The sequence below is a fragment of the Populus trichocarpa genome, chromosome 11 (genome assembly GCF_000002775.5).
Source record: "Populus trichocarpa isolate Nisqually-1 chromosome 11, P.trichocarpa_v4.1, whole genome shotgun sequence".
In the NCBI taxonomy this organism is placed as follows: Eukaryota; Viridiplantae; Streptophyta; class Magnoliopsida; order Malpighiales; family Salicaceae; genus Populus; species Populus trichocarpa.
In genome coordinates this window covers 16,117,638-16,133,762 of record NC_037295.2, presented here as the reverse complement: position 1 = coordinate 16,133,762, position 16,125 = coordinate 16,117,638, and the positions used below count along the sequence as shown (strand labels likewise).

Below are 16,125 nucleotides of genomic sequence, written 5' to 3'. Positions count from 1 at the left end.
TGAGACTAGATTAACCTAACAGAGAACTTCTAAAACAAATCATGAAATCTAATTCCCAATTAACCAATATTAAATGATGAAATTAAAAAAAAAAACCCTAGCCAATCGAGTTAACTTGCTAAACCCGCGATCCATGTTATGAGAATGAGATAACTCAATAAAAAGACAAATTTAATTTTAAAGGATAAAATTAAAATAAATAAAAATAAAGAAAAAAAAACAAAAGCAAATGCCTTTTTAGGGCCACATCATGGGGAAAGTCACATCTATCTTGATTACCATGAAAGTTTGTTACAAAGTGTGATGATTGGTAGGTCCAATACGTCTTTTACTAATAAGTCTTTTCTTTATATCCTAATAAAAAAAAGTTCATAATGGTGTCAATTTAGATGGGTTAATATCTATTTGTATTATTGCTTTATTGGAGATAATATTCATAGCACTTCCATCATATATCAATACCATTTGCATATTATAATTAGAAAGGACTATGGTAATTATCAATATATTTTCATAGGAAAGGTCAATCTCTCTCCATCTTTCAGATTGAACATAATAGATTCATGCTAAGGTTTTGTTATCATGAGAAAAATAGTAATTATTTTCCTTAAGCATTTCAGATTCTATTCTATTAGAATCGTCTCCTTCTAAAATTCCATCCAAGATCAATGTAATATAAGGTAAAATCTTATGGGGAGTGTTGATTTCCTCTCCTTACTTTTTAGACTTTATCTTTTTTATAATGTAACCATGTTCTAAGCTATGGTAGTAGGTTAATGTACACTCATGGAACATGATGGGGAAGATTAGATTTTACCCATTATGTTGTTATGCTTGTTCAGGTTTATCTTTATAGAAATAAAATCATTTAAAGATGGGTGTCCAATACACTCTTACACTAAGATGAGTCTTTTATCTAGTAAGCATAATCTTTGCTTTCTATAACATGTTCTTCATAGCTGATATCACAAGAACATCTCAATCCAGAAGGCTTGTGACTGGGTCAAAAAAGACAACTCGTCTCCTTGTACGTCAAAGTATCTGTAGTTCTGTCATGACTGTCGCAATTGGGACGGATAACAGAGAGACATCAGAAGGTTTCATCAGTAGTTTGAAGGATTAGTCGTCCATTCATTCATCCCCCCTGACCTTCCATAGCAATATAGCATGACTTCACGTTTCAAGTCTAGAAGACTTGGAGGTTTTTTGATGAAGACACCTAAGATTAAATTAGCTCAAGAAATAGCAGCAGCCCATCTCCGAAAAGGAAAAAAAACAGATGTCGATTTGGCGTGGAATCAAAGGCGTTGAAAACCCGATTCATATATAAATCACAGTCTATTGCGTGAAATAAGGGGCGTTGACAACCTTGATCATTGCCATAACCAAAAATCTGAATAAGAATCAGAAATCCTAGCAATAAAGAAAGATGAATGAATGCTGGCCAATTAATTGCATTTGAAGTCAAACAACCAATTAGCTTCTTAAATTTGTATGGCTATTATTGAATGTCAAGTCACAAAATTAATAAATACAAATAAAAATATCAACAGATCTATCAATAAACTTTTGCTGTATATCTATTGGTAAACAAAATAATCTTTTGCTATATTTATTAATAAACACCAACAGAAATATATCGTAATAGTAATGGTATACAAGGTTTGCTCGATAATGAAAGAATTTTAGATGAAGGGGAGTACAAGTCTACTCGTCCAAGTCCAACGGACCATGACAAATCACTAATTGACAAATCACTAATTGATCAGCTTTACTAAGCTTAACAACACTGCATGTCAATTTTTGAAAATAAATATAGAAATTGCGTTGTCAGCTAGAAATAAAGCTTACTAGGGGGTAGTGTACCTCTAGATGGAACTAATTAATATGATCGCAATTTGTTTTTGACATGGAGTATTTCTACATCTAACTCTGACTTTGAAATAAAAGATGTGAGCTGCAAAGAAATCATGAGAACAACAATGGATCGCATAGCTCCCATATTTCTCTTTTTATTGTTGATTATTGATACATCCACTGCAATTGACACCATAAACACAACTCAATCCATTAGAGATGGTGATACTATTCTTTCAGCTAATGGAGCCTATGAGTTGGGATTTTTTAGCCCGGGGAATTCTGCAAACCGATACTTGGGGATATGGTATGCCAAAATATCTGTGATGACTGTAGTTTGGGTTGCCAACAGAGAAACCCCAGTACTTAATGATTCATCAGGTGTTTTAAGGCTTACCAACCAAGGAATTCTTGTCCTTTCAAATCGGAACGGGAGCATAGTTTGGTCTTCCCAATCATCGAGACCTGCGACTAATCCAACCGCTCAACTTTTGGATTCAGGAAACCTTGTCGTGAAGGAGGAGGGTGATGATAACCTGGAAAGTTCCTTGTGGCAGAGTTTTGAACATCCCGCTGATACATTATTGCCTGAAATGAAGCTAGGACGGAATAGAATAACAGGGATGGACTCTTACATTACATCCTGGAAGTCACCGGATGATCCTTCAAGAGGTAATGTTTCAGAAATTCTTGTTCCTTATGGATATCCTGAGATAATTGTGGTGGAGAATTCAATTGTTAAGCACCGGTCTGGACCGTGGAATGGTCTGAGGTTCAGTGGCATGCCTCAATCAAAACCAAATCCCAAATACTCAGTTGAATTTGTTTTTAATGAGAAGGAGATATTTTACAGATATCATGTTCTCAGTAACTCAATGCCTTGGAGGGTCACGGTAACTCAGGGTGGTGATGTCCAGCGCTTCACGTGGATTGAACAAACACGAAGTTGGCTGCTTTATCTCACCTTAAACACCGATAATTGTGAACGTTATGCACTATGTGGTGCAAATGGTATCTGTAGTATCAACAGCTCTCCAATGTGTGGTTGCTTGAATGGATTTGTACCAAAAGTTCAAAGCGAATGGGAGTTGATGGACTGGTCAAGTGGTTGTGTTAGAAGGACTCCACTGAATTGCTCTGGAGACGGGTTTCAAAAGGTCTCGGCTGTGAAGTTGCCTCAGACAAAAACATCATGGTTTAACAGGAGCATGAATCTTGAAGAGTGCAAGAACACGTGCTTGAATAACTGCAGTTGTACAGCTTATTCAAATTTAGATATCAGGGATGGAGGAAGTGGATGCTTGCTCTGGTTCGATGATCTGCTTGATGTTAGAATACTTGTTGAAAATGAACCAGACATTTATATAAGGATGGCTGCTTCAGAACTAGGTATATAGTTATCATATGAACTGTGATGAAAGGATCCAGATAGCTAATGAAAATTCTCAAGCCATATTAACTAACAAAACACATACATAGCTTATTGGCATTACCTATTATTATCTTCTAACTTTAGTTTTTTTACTCCTTGATGTGCAGATAACGGTTATGGTGCAAAGATTGAAACGAAAGCCAATGAGAAGAAAAGGATCATACTAAGCGTTGTGTTGTCTACAGGAATTCTGTTCCTTGGCCTGGCCCTGGTCTTTTATGTTTGGAAAAGGCATCAGATGAAAAACAGTATGTTACACTCACACCATGAAATTCTAACCTCTTCTATGCCCCTTCCCCTCTGTTTCCATATTCTATTGATATAGGCAGTTTAGTTTGTTTTCAAAGTTGAGTTTTAGTAATCCAATCTACGACCGAAAATTGTTAAAGAGATCACTGTACTTGATTTTCTTAAGAGATCTGTATTTAGCAGAGAACAGAGATCCATTCTTTCTTTTCTTCTGGCAGGAAAAATGACTGGTGTTTCGGGAATAAGTTCAAATAACAACCACAAGAACAAAGATCTGGAATTATTGTTGTTTACAATAGATACCTTGGCTTCTGCAACAAATAACTTTTCTCTTAACAATATACTGGGAGAAGGAGGATTCGGACATGTTTATAAGGTATTAAACTATTACCTGCCATGCAAGTTCTATGCGACATCATATTATGATTCTCCACTTAATCGATCTCAAAGGACAAAATATTATTTAGTTGCATATGATAATCAGGGGACACTGAAAGATGGACTTGAAATAGCTGTGAAGAGGCTCTCTAAGAGTTCCAGACAAGGCCTCGATGAGTTCAAAAATGAAGTCAGGCATATAGTGAACCTTCAGCACCGGAATCTAGTGAAGCTTCTAGGATGCTGCATTGAAGGAGAGGAAAAGATGTTGATTTACGAGTTCTTGCCTAACAAAAGCTTGGACTTCTTTATTTTTGGTTTGGATCTCTAACCTATACCGATTTACTTGATCATTTATACTTCATTAATATTTTCATCATTGTAATGATAATTTAAATAGGATCCAAGTGGTTCTTTGACATGCATTTAAGAATCTGATAAGAACATGGATTGACGTGTCAAAAATATGTAATTGAGACAGATGACACACGGAGCATGCTATTAGATTGGCCTAAGCGTTACAATATTATCAATGGGATTGCTCGTGGACTACTTTATCTTCACCAAGATTCAAGATTAAGAGTAATTCACAGAGATCTAAAAGCCAGCAATATTTTATTAGATTACAACATGCACCCAAAAATTTCAGACTTCGGGCTGGCGAGAGGTGTTGAAGGAAATGAAACTGAATCCAAAACAAGGAAAGTGGTGGGGACATAGTAAGTGTTTCCAGCATACATAGTTTACTTCCAATTCTGACAGATGCCATCTAACATTCTTTGAATATTTCCAGTGGCTACATATCTCCAGAATATGCATTCCATGGACTCTACTCATTAAAATCAGATGTCTTCAGCTTTGGTGTGTTGGTGTTAGAGATAGTGAGTGGCAACAGGAATAGAGGATTCTATCATCCAGATCACCAACTCAACCTACTTGGACATGTAAGTACTGCCATAAAAAAACTTAAGGTTTTTTTTTTAGTTCTGGGTATGAGATCTCATTTTAGTAACATGATTTATCTTAACAGGCTTGGACACTGTTTAATGAAGGCAGGCCATTGGAACTGATTGCGAAATCGACGATTGAAACATGCAATTTATCTGAAGTGCTACGTGTGATTCAAGTGGGGCTATTATGCGTGCAAGAAAGTCCTGAAGATAGGCCAAGCATTTCGTATGTGGTTTTGATGCTAGGTAATGAAGATGAATTGCCTCAGCCTAAACAGCCGGGTTATTTTACTGCAAGGGACGTTATTGAATCGAGTAATCTGCCAAGCCACAGCAAACGATATTCAACAAACGATTGCTCGATTTCACTGGTAGAGGCAAGATAGATTAGTTTTTGCGTAGACATTCTACATCTTGAAGCTGTAGTTTGCTTCTAATTACAAGTCTCGCATACGTTTCCTCTCATCTACTGTTTCACTATCTTGTATTTAACTAAACGAATAAATTATAGTGGTCACATTTTATATAATAGAGTAAAATATTTCCTTCCATCCATTACAATATATTGAGCAAATAAACTTTATTCGTTAAAAATCAAATAATTTTTCTCTTAAAATTGAAATGGGATGCTTTTTCATATTCAAGGTTTTTTTCTCAAGAATTTATTCGTTAAAAATCAGCCGAATATTCTATCCAAATTAAGCACCAAAACTCCATCCAACATTCCCTGACCAGATGCCAATGAATTCGAGAAACACAAAATAAGAAATTGTTTTTGCATAATAATATATTTTTCCATTTAAACTTTTTTTTTATTCTTCAATGTATGCTATTAAAATTTTATCAATAGTCTAATTGAAAACCAAGTTAAATTTTTCTTTGATTGGAAAGTGTTTTCCGTCGACCGGAAAGTTTTTTCCGTTGATCAACTTTCTAATAACAAACAAACACAAAAAAATATAAAAAGTGATTTTCAGAAAACAAACACAGCCGTAAACTTCATTTTCCAGTGACCCGAAATTCCAACAGGTGGTAAATGAATGGCGTGTCGTCCGGCTCTAGGCCAATTTCGTTTCTTTTCTTGTTTTGGGCCTCTTAGGTTTTCGGCTTTTCTTGTTGTTTTGGGTCAAAAGAGTTTGGCAGTTTTGTATTTGAATGACAAGCTTTTTACTTCGATTGAGTTTAATTTATGGATTTGGATTTTATTCTCTTTCATTTTCTATTTTTTCGTGGTTTTATAAATAAGAATTTTTTTATTTTTTTTATTTTCCAGAACCTTTTTCTATCTAATTTATTTATTATTATTTTCAGGAATTTCTCCACTAAAGAATTATATTTAAATAAACATTTTTTGTTTTTCCATTTTTAGAATACATAATTCTTTTTGTTAATATTTGCCTACAATATCAAATAAGCATAATAATTATATTAGAATTTTTTAAAATATCAAGGTTGAATACAAAATAAAACTCAAAACATATATTTTAATTTCAATCATAAACTAATATTTATGTAAGAAGTATTCCATATTCATAGAACACACATCATAAAATAGCATATGGTATGCGGGAAAAGAAAAAAGAAAAAAGGGGAAATTCACATCCGTCCCAGGTATGCATAACATAAGCAGAATGACTAGTTGTAAGAGTTTAGAGTTTAGCGGTTTGTTTTTGTTTTTAAAAATATTTAAAAAAAAATTAATATTTTTTATTTATTTTACTTTAAAATATTTTTTTAAAAAATTGTTTTAATATGTTAATATAAAAAATAAATTTTAAAATATAAAAATATTATTTTAATATATTTTAAATAAAAAATATTTTAAAAAACGACTATGGCATAATACTAAATTGCCTCTTCAGATACTCCATAGGTCGAATATATTTAATTATTTCCTTGCAGTTTTTTCTAGTTTACAAAATTTCCATATGTGATTTGGTCATGTACATCCCTCTCAGGGACAACAGCATTCACACAAAGAGGCCGTTTTCTCGCATAAACTTCTGTATGTGTCCACGAAATTTCAATTTTGAAAAAACCAGACTGTTTCACGCGACAATGAAGACTAAATTTTATTTATAAAAGTATCCCATGCATGCATCTTGTACTTCAACCTAATAAATTTTATTAAATATTAATTTTAAGATTTGAACCGAAGAGATAACCTTTTAATATCAAGTCAATCTTAAAGTTACTATCTAAAATTATATATATATATATATATATATATATATATTATTAATGGTAGTTTACGATAAGTTTAAGATGTTGTTTGGGAAAGCGGCCCAAACAATATTTTATAAATTTTTTTTATTTAAAATTAGTTTTTATGTTTTTGAATCGTTTTGATGTGTTGATATTAAAAATAATTTTAAAAAATAAAAAATTTTATTTTAATATATTTACAAATAAAAAATATTTTGGAAAAAAACCGCTACCATACTTACCACACTCATAAACACCCCTAAAACTCTTAGAACCAAGTTCACAAAGATACATACAACTCCTCAAGACTAAAAAGAAAGACAATTTCAATGACTATTAAGAAAGCATTCACGTTTTGTTAGTATTGAAAGAAGAAAAGTGTTCGAATAGGCTAATCATACAACTCGCAGAAGACATTTGAAACTTCAGTAATGGCGGCATTGTTAGTAGAGAATGAGAACGCACACGGGCGGTCAAATTGTCGTCATCCAATAGTCTTGTTTACCTATTATCATTCAGAAGATGGGAAGTCCATTTCAGAGACCATACGAGTAAAACATTGAAAAATAATAGAAATTTTGGACTTATCATTATTCTAATTCATCACTTGCTCACCAAAAATCAAAGTAAAAGAAGGCAAGAAATAAAAGTTTATTCATTCATTACCATGACAAAGTTCACTGCAGCAAAAATTATGAGTGCATGTGTAGATAGCACTTCTGCACTTCTTTACATCTCTATTTTGTTGCTGATCATTAAAATATCCACTGCAATTGACACCATAAATACAACTCAATCCATCAGAGATATCGATGGAGACAGCATGGTCTCCGCTGATGGGAGCTTTAAAATGGGATTTTTCAGCCCAGGCAGCTCCAAAAACCGATACTTGGGTATATGGTTCAACAAGGTATCCGTCATGACTGTAGTTTGGGTTGCCAACAGGGAAATCCCCCTCACCAATTCATCAGGTGTGTTAAGGGTTACTGGCGAGGGACTTCTAGTCCTTCTCAATCACAACGAGAGCATCATTTGGTCTTCCAACGCCTCTAGGTCTGCAAGATTTCCAGTAGCACAGCTTTTGGATTCAGGGAATCTTGTTGTCAAAGAAGAGGATGATAATGACCTGGAAAACTCCTTGTGGCAAAGTTTCGATTATCCATGTGATACACTCCTGGCAGGGATGAAGATGGGAAGGAATTCAATAACAGGCTTTGATCGGCACTTGACATCGTGGAAGACAACTGACGATCCATCTAGAGGTAACTTTACTTTTAGATTTGATCCTAGTGGATATCCTGAGCAAATTCTGACAGAGAATTCAATTCGGCGGTATCGGTCTGGACCCTGGAATGGCCTGCGTTTTGGTGGTCCTCAATTACGGCCAAACCCTGTATACAAATACGAGTTTGTTTTTAATGACAAGGAGATTTTTTTCAGATACCAGCTTCTTAACAATTCAATTCTTTCAAGGCTAGTGCTAACTCAAACTGGGGACGTCCGGCGTTTAACATGGAGCGATGAAACAGGCATCTGGGCGTTTTACCTTACACTAATTGTTGATGATTGTAACCGATATGCATTGTGTGGTGCATATGGGAGCTGTGATATTAACAACTCCCCAGCATGTGGTTGCTTGAAAGGATTTCTACCGAAAGTTCCAAGAACTTGGGACATGATGAACTGGTCAGATGGTTGTGCTAGAAGGACTCCACTGAACTGCACAGGAGATGTGTTTCAAAGGTATTCTGGCGTAAAGCTGCCAGAGACGAGAAAATCGTGGTTTAATAAGAGCATGAATCTTGAGCAATGCAAGAGCTTGTGTATGAAGAACTGCTCATGTACAGCTTATGCAAATCTGGACATCAGGGAAGGAGGAAGTGGGTGCCTGCTCTGGTTCAGTGACTTGATTGATATTAGACAATTTAATGATAACGGGCAGGACATTTATATAAGGATGGCTGCATCAGAACAAGGTATGAAGTTATCTATGACCTGAAAAAACAGTCTCTATTTCTGGGATTGTAATAACATTAAAATTTAATTCATGTATAAAGTAGATTAGCCACAAGATAACTGATGTGAAAGAATAGAAAAAAAGCAACATGCAAGTGAAGCAAATTTTCTTGCTTTCTTTAACATCCTTAAATCAGGGAATTGAAATTTATAACAGGCCATAGGTATGTGGAAGCATGTCTTTGTTGATGCTAGTTGGTCTACATCGCGTAAATACTTAGCACTAAATTCATAGGGTATAAGAGAACTTGAGACAATAAAGATGAATGGGTAAACATATCATCTGGCAACATGATGGACTGATTTACTTTACAAAAGTGGTAATTGTAACTTCTAAAAACCTCAAGTAGTATTAAAATCATGCAGTTTCCATGGAGGTCCATCCTGATTGCTAAAACATTCAGTGACACTGTTTATTCTGAATTCAGTAGATAACTGAACTGGTATCTATACTATACTAACCAACCAAGAAATAAATTAGTGATTGGCTGTACTTTCATATTGTTGATCTTTAACTGCCAGTTTTCTGCCAACTGCCTTGTTTCAGATCACAATGATGAAGAGGGGACTAAATCCAATAAAACGAAACATACGAGGATCATAGTGATCTCTGTGGTATCAGCAGGAATGCTGCTTCTAGGCATAGTCTTGGTTCTACTTGTTCGGAAAAAGAAGCAGCAGAAGGGCAGTAAGTTGTTCAATCTAAAGAATTAACTATTTCCCCTGCCCACTGCAATTTTCTACAATTAACTTTGATCTGTAGTAATCTGAGTGACAAATCACAACCATTAATATATTTGAAATGACAATGAAATGTGTGTACATCATAAAATAGAGATCGGTTACCTTTTCATTCCTACTCTACTTTTTAGGAAAAGTGACAGGTATTCTTGAAGGAAGGAGAGATGATACCTGCAAGGAGGATCCAGAACTTCAGCTGTTTGATTTGGGTACAATTACTTGTGTCACCAATAACTTTTCTCTTACCAATAAACTAGGAGAAGGGGGTTTCGGACCTGTTTATAAGGTAATGATATATCAAGTAATCATGCAATTTATTGATGGGCATTGAGATTCATAAAAGAAACTCCAGGCCACCATAGTAGTTCGCTGGTACTAGTCATCTCAAATCTATTTGATAGATTGAATTTACCCTTTCTTACAGATGAAAAAGCAATTGCTTACAAAGTGTTCCAAATTTTTATCAGTTCAAACAAATGCTAGTAACATGCAGCATTAAGCAAATTCTCAAATTTTACATACTAACTGGCTTTGCTAATTGCAAGGTATGATTATTTACAGGGAATACTAGAAGATGGACAAGAAATAGCTGTGAAGAGGCTGTCGAAGAGCTCAAGACAAGGACTTGATGAGTTCAAGAATGAGGTCATGCATATTGCAAAACTTCAACACCGGAATCTGGTTAAGCTTTTGGGATGCTGCATGGAAGCAGATGAAAGGATGTTGATTTACGAGTTCATGCCTAAAAAAAGCTTGGACATCTTTATTTTTGGTTTGAAACTCTGCATACCATTACAAAGTTAATTAGACTTTCTTTTGTATATGCTTACTGACTTGAGCAAAAATTTCACAGATCGAACACATAGCGCACTACTGGACTGGCCACAGCGCTATCACATTATCAACGGGATTGCTCGTGGACTTCTTTATCTTCACCAAGATTCACGACTAAGAATAATCCACAGAGATTTGAAGGCCAGCAATATCTTATTAGATAACAGCATGAACCCAAAAATTTCAGACTTTGGCCTCGCTAGAAGTTTTGAAGAAAATGAAACTGAAGCCAACACAAAAAGGGTGGTGGGAACATAGTAAGTACCTCCGGCATTTACAGTTTATGGCCATTACTAGCAAATGTGATTTAAAATCCAATGTTTTTCTGCAGTGGCTACATATCACCTGAGTATGCAATTGATGGGATCTACTCAGTAAAATCTGATGTCTTCAGCTTTGGTGTATTGGTGCTAGAGATTGTGAATGGGAACAGGAATAGACGATTCTGTCACCCAGACCACAACCTCAACCTTCTTGGCCACGTAAGTTTCAAAAAAAGTTGAAACATTTTCTTAATTCTACCTACCGATTCCTTTTCCTATAACATGATTTTAACCATCAGGCATGGAGACTATTTACAGAAGGCAGGTCTTCTGAACTAATTACTGAGCCAATAGCAGAATCATGCAATTTATCAGAAGCGCTTCGTTCAATTCATGTGGGTCTATTATGCGTACAATGCCATCCAAATGATAGGCCAAGCATGTCATCTGTGGTTTTAATGTTGAGTGGTGAAGGTAAATTGCCTCAGCCAAAACAACCAGGTTTCTTTACTGAAAGGACTTTGGTTGAAGCAAATTCTTCATCAGTAAAGAACACATCATGTTCAGTCAATGATTCCACCATAACCCTATTAGAGGCAAGATAGAATTTTTTTTTTTTTTTTGTCACTGTATATTTTGTTTCTTGTCATGTTCACAGAAACTATTGTTCTTTTTAGGCTCATTCGTCTCTGCTATTTGTATGGATTATTGGGTCTATGTACGAAAACGACAGTTAGATACTTTTGTTAGCAACATGAACTTGAAAAAACCACTGAAAGTAGCTGAAATGGAGCAAAATATATGACTTCCATATGGTACTTATAAGTACCAACGCAGAAACCACATGCCAGCACTGGATGAAACATAAAGAAATAGAGCATGGAATTATTGATTACTTTCATTTCCTTTCTTTTTCTGCCTCAAGGACGTACTTGCCATCCAATTTGCAGAGACTAGATCGATGATAGTATATTGGTAATGCAAAGTCTCGTCCAAGAGGTGGCACAGTTTCTCGTTGTGGACATTTCCCGTAGCTTTTACGCTTGCCAGCAGCCGAGGAAAGGAACGTTTGGGAACGCGGCTGCGGCTGCGTTCCCAACAAATTTAAATTTTTTTTTTTTACTAAAATTTAATATGGTTTGTATGTTTTGATATACTGATGTCAAAAATGATTTTTAAAAAATAAAAAAACATCATTGACATGCATTTTGGCACGAAAAGTTATTTGAAAAGCACCCGCAACCACACTGTCAAACACGCTCTAAAGATGAAGAGCTTCATGTTATTTACCTTCATGGTGGCACAATTGTAGAACTAAATCGAATTCCTACCTGGGTTTCCTTTAGGAACCTTAAGTGCTCGTTGTGAGAGACTAAATTGATGTGCTAATGCTTGGTTAAAATGAAGTCTCTTCCAACTCCAAGCAGTGCTTTTCTCGCTGAGGACTTTTGTCGAACACTGGAAGACATCTGTCGGAAGAAAATCAAATGCTTTTTATGGGTTGAATGGAGAAAATGGGCCTGAACGATACTGGGCCTGTAGGCTTTCGTCTCGTTCTATTACGATACGTGAGCTTTAAGAGCTCTCTGTATTCGTCTTTTGCATAAAAAAAAACCATATTTAATAAACCCTATTTTATTTAATTGTACTTCATAAAAATTAATTATAGACTCTAGAATAGAAAAAAAAAATACAAAAGCAAACTAGAGTTTAAATTACAGTAGCAAAATTGATAGTTTAGGTGAAGAAAAATATAAAAAATTCTATATAATTTGTGCTGAAAAATGAACCCGAAACACTCTTTTATAACCCCATTTTATTAAGAATTTTAGGAATCAAAATTGTTGGAATTCCCTCCTCTGTCAACTTTCTATTCAAGTTTAGAGAAAAATCCTTTTGGAACAAAACTAATCAAATTCTATTATTTATGGGCAAGCAAAAATTTAAATTGAAAAAAAAATAATTTTTTATAACCCAAAATATTATTTTACAACAAATCTAAATTCAAATCTAAAACCTAAGTATCAGCCGAGGTGCGACACATGTGAGTTTAAACTTAAATTTCACTTAGATTCTTTTTTTTTTAAGAGCTTGAGTACTATTTGGGCTAATTTTAACTTTTTATTTTCTCACCATATATACAATAAAAGAAAATGTGTATTTTTTTTTATGTGAGATAGAAGTTCTTGGAGAGTTATGAGTTTCTCCAAAATATATCAATTAAAAAATTTTTGAGATCAATTTCTCGTTCACCCACTATTTATTTAAATCATGTTAATGCTCTATCTTAGGTTTATGCTGAAAATAAAATTTTAATAAAATTTTAACTCTAAAAATAATAAATCACACTTTTAATTTAACTTTAAATATACTTATTAATCATATTTTATACAAAATTTCCAACAACCCATCTCTTTTCCTTCTAGCTCCATTTTCTTTTTCCGTTTTTTCTTCGTTCTACACTCTCATAATCTATCAACCAACAAGATTATCTTAGAAGATAGAAAGAAAAGTATCTTTTTTCTTACCTATTCTCTTTACAATTTTTTGAAGTTTTTTTCTTAAATATTAAGGTTTATTATTTTGTTATGATATTATTTTTTATTTTTTTCATTTTGTTATTGTTATAATAATATAGTGTCTAACCTTGTATTTAAAAATATTTTGGTTTTATGAATTCTTTTCAGCTTTTTGCTTATTTTGGATATTATTGTTTTGCATAAATCTCTTAGATTTGTATTTTGTGTTTTTGTTTTTCATTTAATTTAATTGAAAAAATCAATTCATTAATAATGATATGGGAAAATAAACACATGTTTTCTTAATTACATTAATTCTATTTAATTTCATATTTTTATGTTTGAGTTTATATATATTTTTATGATAAGGATTTCTAATTTTATATTTTTCGAAAATTAAAATATGAAAGAAATTAAAAATATTTCACCTATGGAACGTTTTTATTCTGTCATAAATGTTGTATAAAATACTTCAATTAATTTTCTGTCAGGAAAACGTATATAAAAAGTCAAAAGAAGTAATTTTCTTACAAAAATTATCCAGGTCATAAGCAATCCATCCTTTTATATATTCATCAAGTGATGAATGAAGACGTAATGAACTTGAATTTTGACCTATATATGTAGTCTGTTCATATCAATCTTTGTACCAAGGCCAGTCATGCAGATCAGGATTCGGATTCAAGGCTTGTGCAGAGTACAGATAACCAAAAAAAACATAAAATTATCAGAGATTTCCCGATGTAATGGCATCTCTTCTGTCCCCACTACAAGCCATTATTTTCCTAGAAAGAGCCTTCCCACTACACTTTACATCCATCCTTTCTCGACGATGCCCCAGCATTTTCTGCATAATGGGGCATATTCAACAATGCTTGCTGTATATATATATATATATGGCAGGTGGAGTAGGGAAACAGTAGGGCGCCATATATATATATATATATAGAGAGAGCAAACATTGTTGAATCTAATATTTTTAAGCAGTAAAAGTTTCACATTGCCGACTCATTTTGTGAGAAAATGGGGGCATGTTCAACGATGCTTGCTATATATAACACAAAATGAAAAAAATATTTACTTGGTATCGATCTATTTAGAAATGATAAATCAATCACGTAAAATGATTTTGATGTTTTTGAAAACCAATTTAAATTTTTTGGAGTGAAGAAACAAAAACGTTGCGAATAAATCTAAAACTATAATAATTGTTAATTGTTGAATCTAATATTTTTAAGCAAAAAATGTTTCACATGGGAACTTGGTTTGTCAAGAAAAAAATAAGTAAATAAATAAACACGTCCATATCCACACAAATACAAATTAAAAATACCAAGTTGCCAACCACGGCGGCGTCACCTTTGACTGCTTTATTTAGTTTAAGCATGTCTCACAAGCTCAGCCACCTCTCGACGACAATCAGATTTTAAATATTTAATATTTCATTCTTTTAGGGAGGTTTGGTATTCAGTTTCAATTTATTTTCTTATTTTAAATTATTATTTTAGTATGATATTGAAAATAAATTTTAAAAAATAAAAAATATTATTATTTTAATAAAAAAATAATCATTCTCATACTTGCAGACATCCCCTTTCTTCTCTTCGTGGTCGTTGTGCAAGTTGCTATTTCGAGCAACAACTCGATTGACTATGTGGGTGTTTACGCTGCTGCGATTGCTTTTAAAGTAAATCGCAGCTGTTAAGCGTTTGATAACATAAAAACCATGCTTACTGTTCATATGAGGTCGGCTAAAATAAATTAAAACTGCAGGTTTGCGGAAAGCAGCTTTCCGCAAACATGCGGAATACAGTGGAGTCATTCTTCATTGTTAAAAGCTAAATATATTAAATCGTGTCTGATTCGGTTAAAAAAAATTAATTTTTATTTTTTTAATTGTGTTTTATTTTAAAAAATTAGAAGAAGATCGTTTGATGATATAACATTTACAGAATTTAATTGCAATCCCAATTGTGTTCTTGCCGGGTCCGACCCAGTTAAAAAAAAATTCAGTTTTTATTTTAATTTTTAATTGTGTTTTATTTAAAAAATTAGAAGGAGATCGTTTGATTACGTAGCATTTGCAGAATTTGATTGCAATCTCAATTTTATTCTTGATGATATTTTTATCTTATGTTGTTGCGCGCTAGCTTAATAAACCATGGAAAATGTAGTCCTTGTTGGATAGATTTCGAACATGATGAAATTGCACGTAGTTTAATGGAATAATAAAAAAAATATTTGATATCAATATTATTTATTTCATGATGTAATAACAATAGTTAAATCTACAATATTTAAATTACAAACTATAAATATTAATATATATATATATATATATATATATATATATTTAATTATTTTATAACCTCAATTTGAAAAGTATTTTTTTAACAAAACACATTAAATTATTTTTTGTTCAACCTCAATTTCAACCACAGTTTTAATCAAATATATATTTTTTCAAACTACTCTTAATAAAAAATACTTTTTATAAAATAATTTTTTTAAAATTACAACTATAACTGTTATCACAATACTAAATATCAAACACGCTAAAAAAAAAATAAGCAATAACTGCCCATTGCACAATAATTATCAGCTGTCCCCATCTAGTCAATGCTGGTGGCACAGTACTAGGAGGGGAGAGGAGAGTTTTTTTTTTTACCTTTAGCACAGTT

At 33.2% G+C, this 16,125-nt stretch overlaps 1 protein-coding gene across 1 annotated transcript in view; it reads left to right on the top strand.

Annotated features, from left to right (window-relative positions):
* The window catches only part of LOC7454383 (uncharacterized), a 61,132-nt gene extending 49,469 nt beyond the window's left edge, over positions 1 to 11,663 (top strand). Inside the window, exons 3-16 of the mRNA XM_052456956.1 lie at positions 3,397 to 3,537; positions 3,757 to 3,914; positions 4,023 to 4,233; positions 4,398 to 4,635; positions 4,710 to 4,860; positions 4,947 to 5,243; positions 6,825 to 6,871; positions 7,591 to 9,047; positions 9,635 to 9,775; positions 9,960 to 10,114; positions 10,390 to 10,600; positions 10,682 to 10,919; positions 10,994 to 11,144; positions 11,225 to 11,663. Coding sequence (XP_052312916.1) covers positions 3,397 to 3,537; positions 3,757 to 3,914; positions 4,023 to 4,233; positions 4,398 to 4,635; positions 4,710 to 4,860; positions 4,947 to 5,243; positions 6,825 to 6,871; positions 7,591 to 9,047; positions 9,635 to 9,775; positions 9,960 to 10,114; positions 10,390 to 10,600; positions 10,682 to 10,919; positions 10,994 to 11,144; positions 11,225 to 11,530 — 3,902 coding nt within the window. The 3' untranslated portion in view covers positions 11,531 to 11,663. The remainder of the gene's footprint in view (positions 1 to 3,396; positions 3,538 to 3,756; positions 3,915 to 4,022; positions 4,234 to 4,397; positions 4,636 to 4,709; positions 4,861 to 4,946; positions 5,244 to 6,824; positions 6,872 to 7,590; positions 9,048 to 9,634; positions 9,776 to 9,959; positions 10,115 to 10,389; positions 10,601 to 10,681; positions 10,920 to 10,993; positions 11,145 to 11,224) is intronic.
* The last annotated feature ends 4,462 nt before the right edge of the window (positions 11,664 to 16,125 follow it).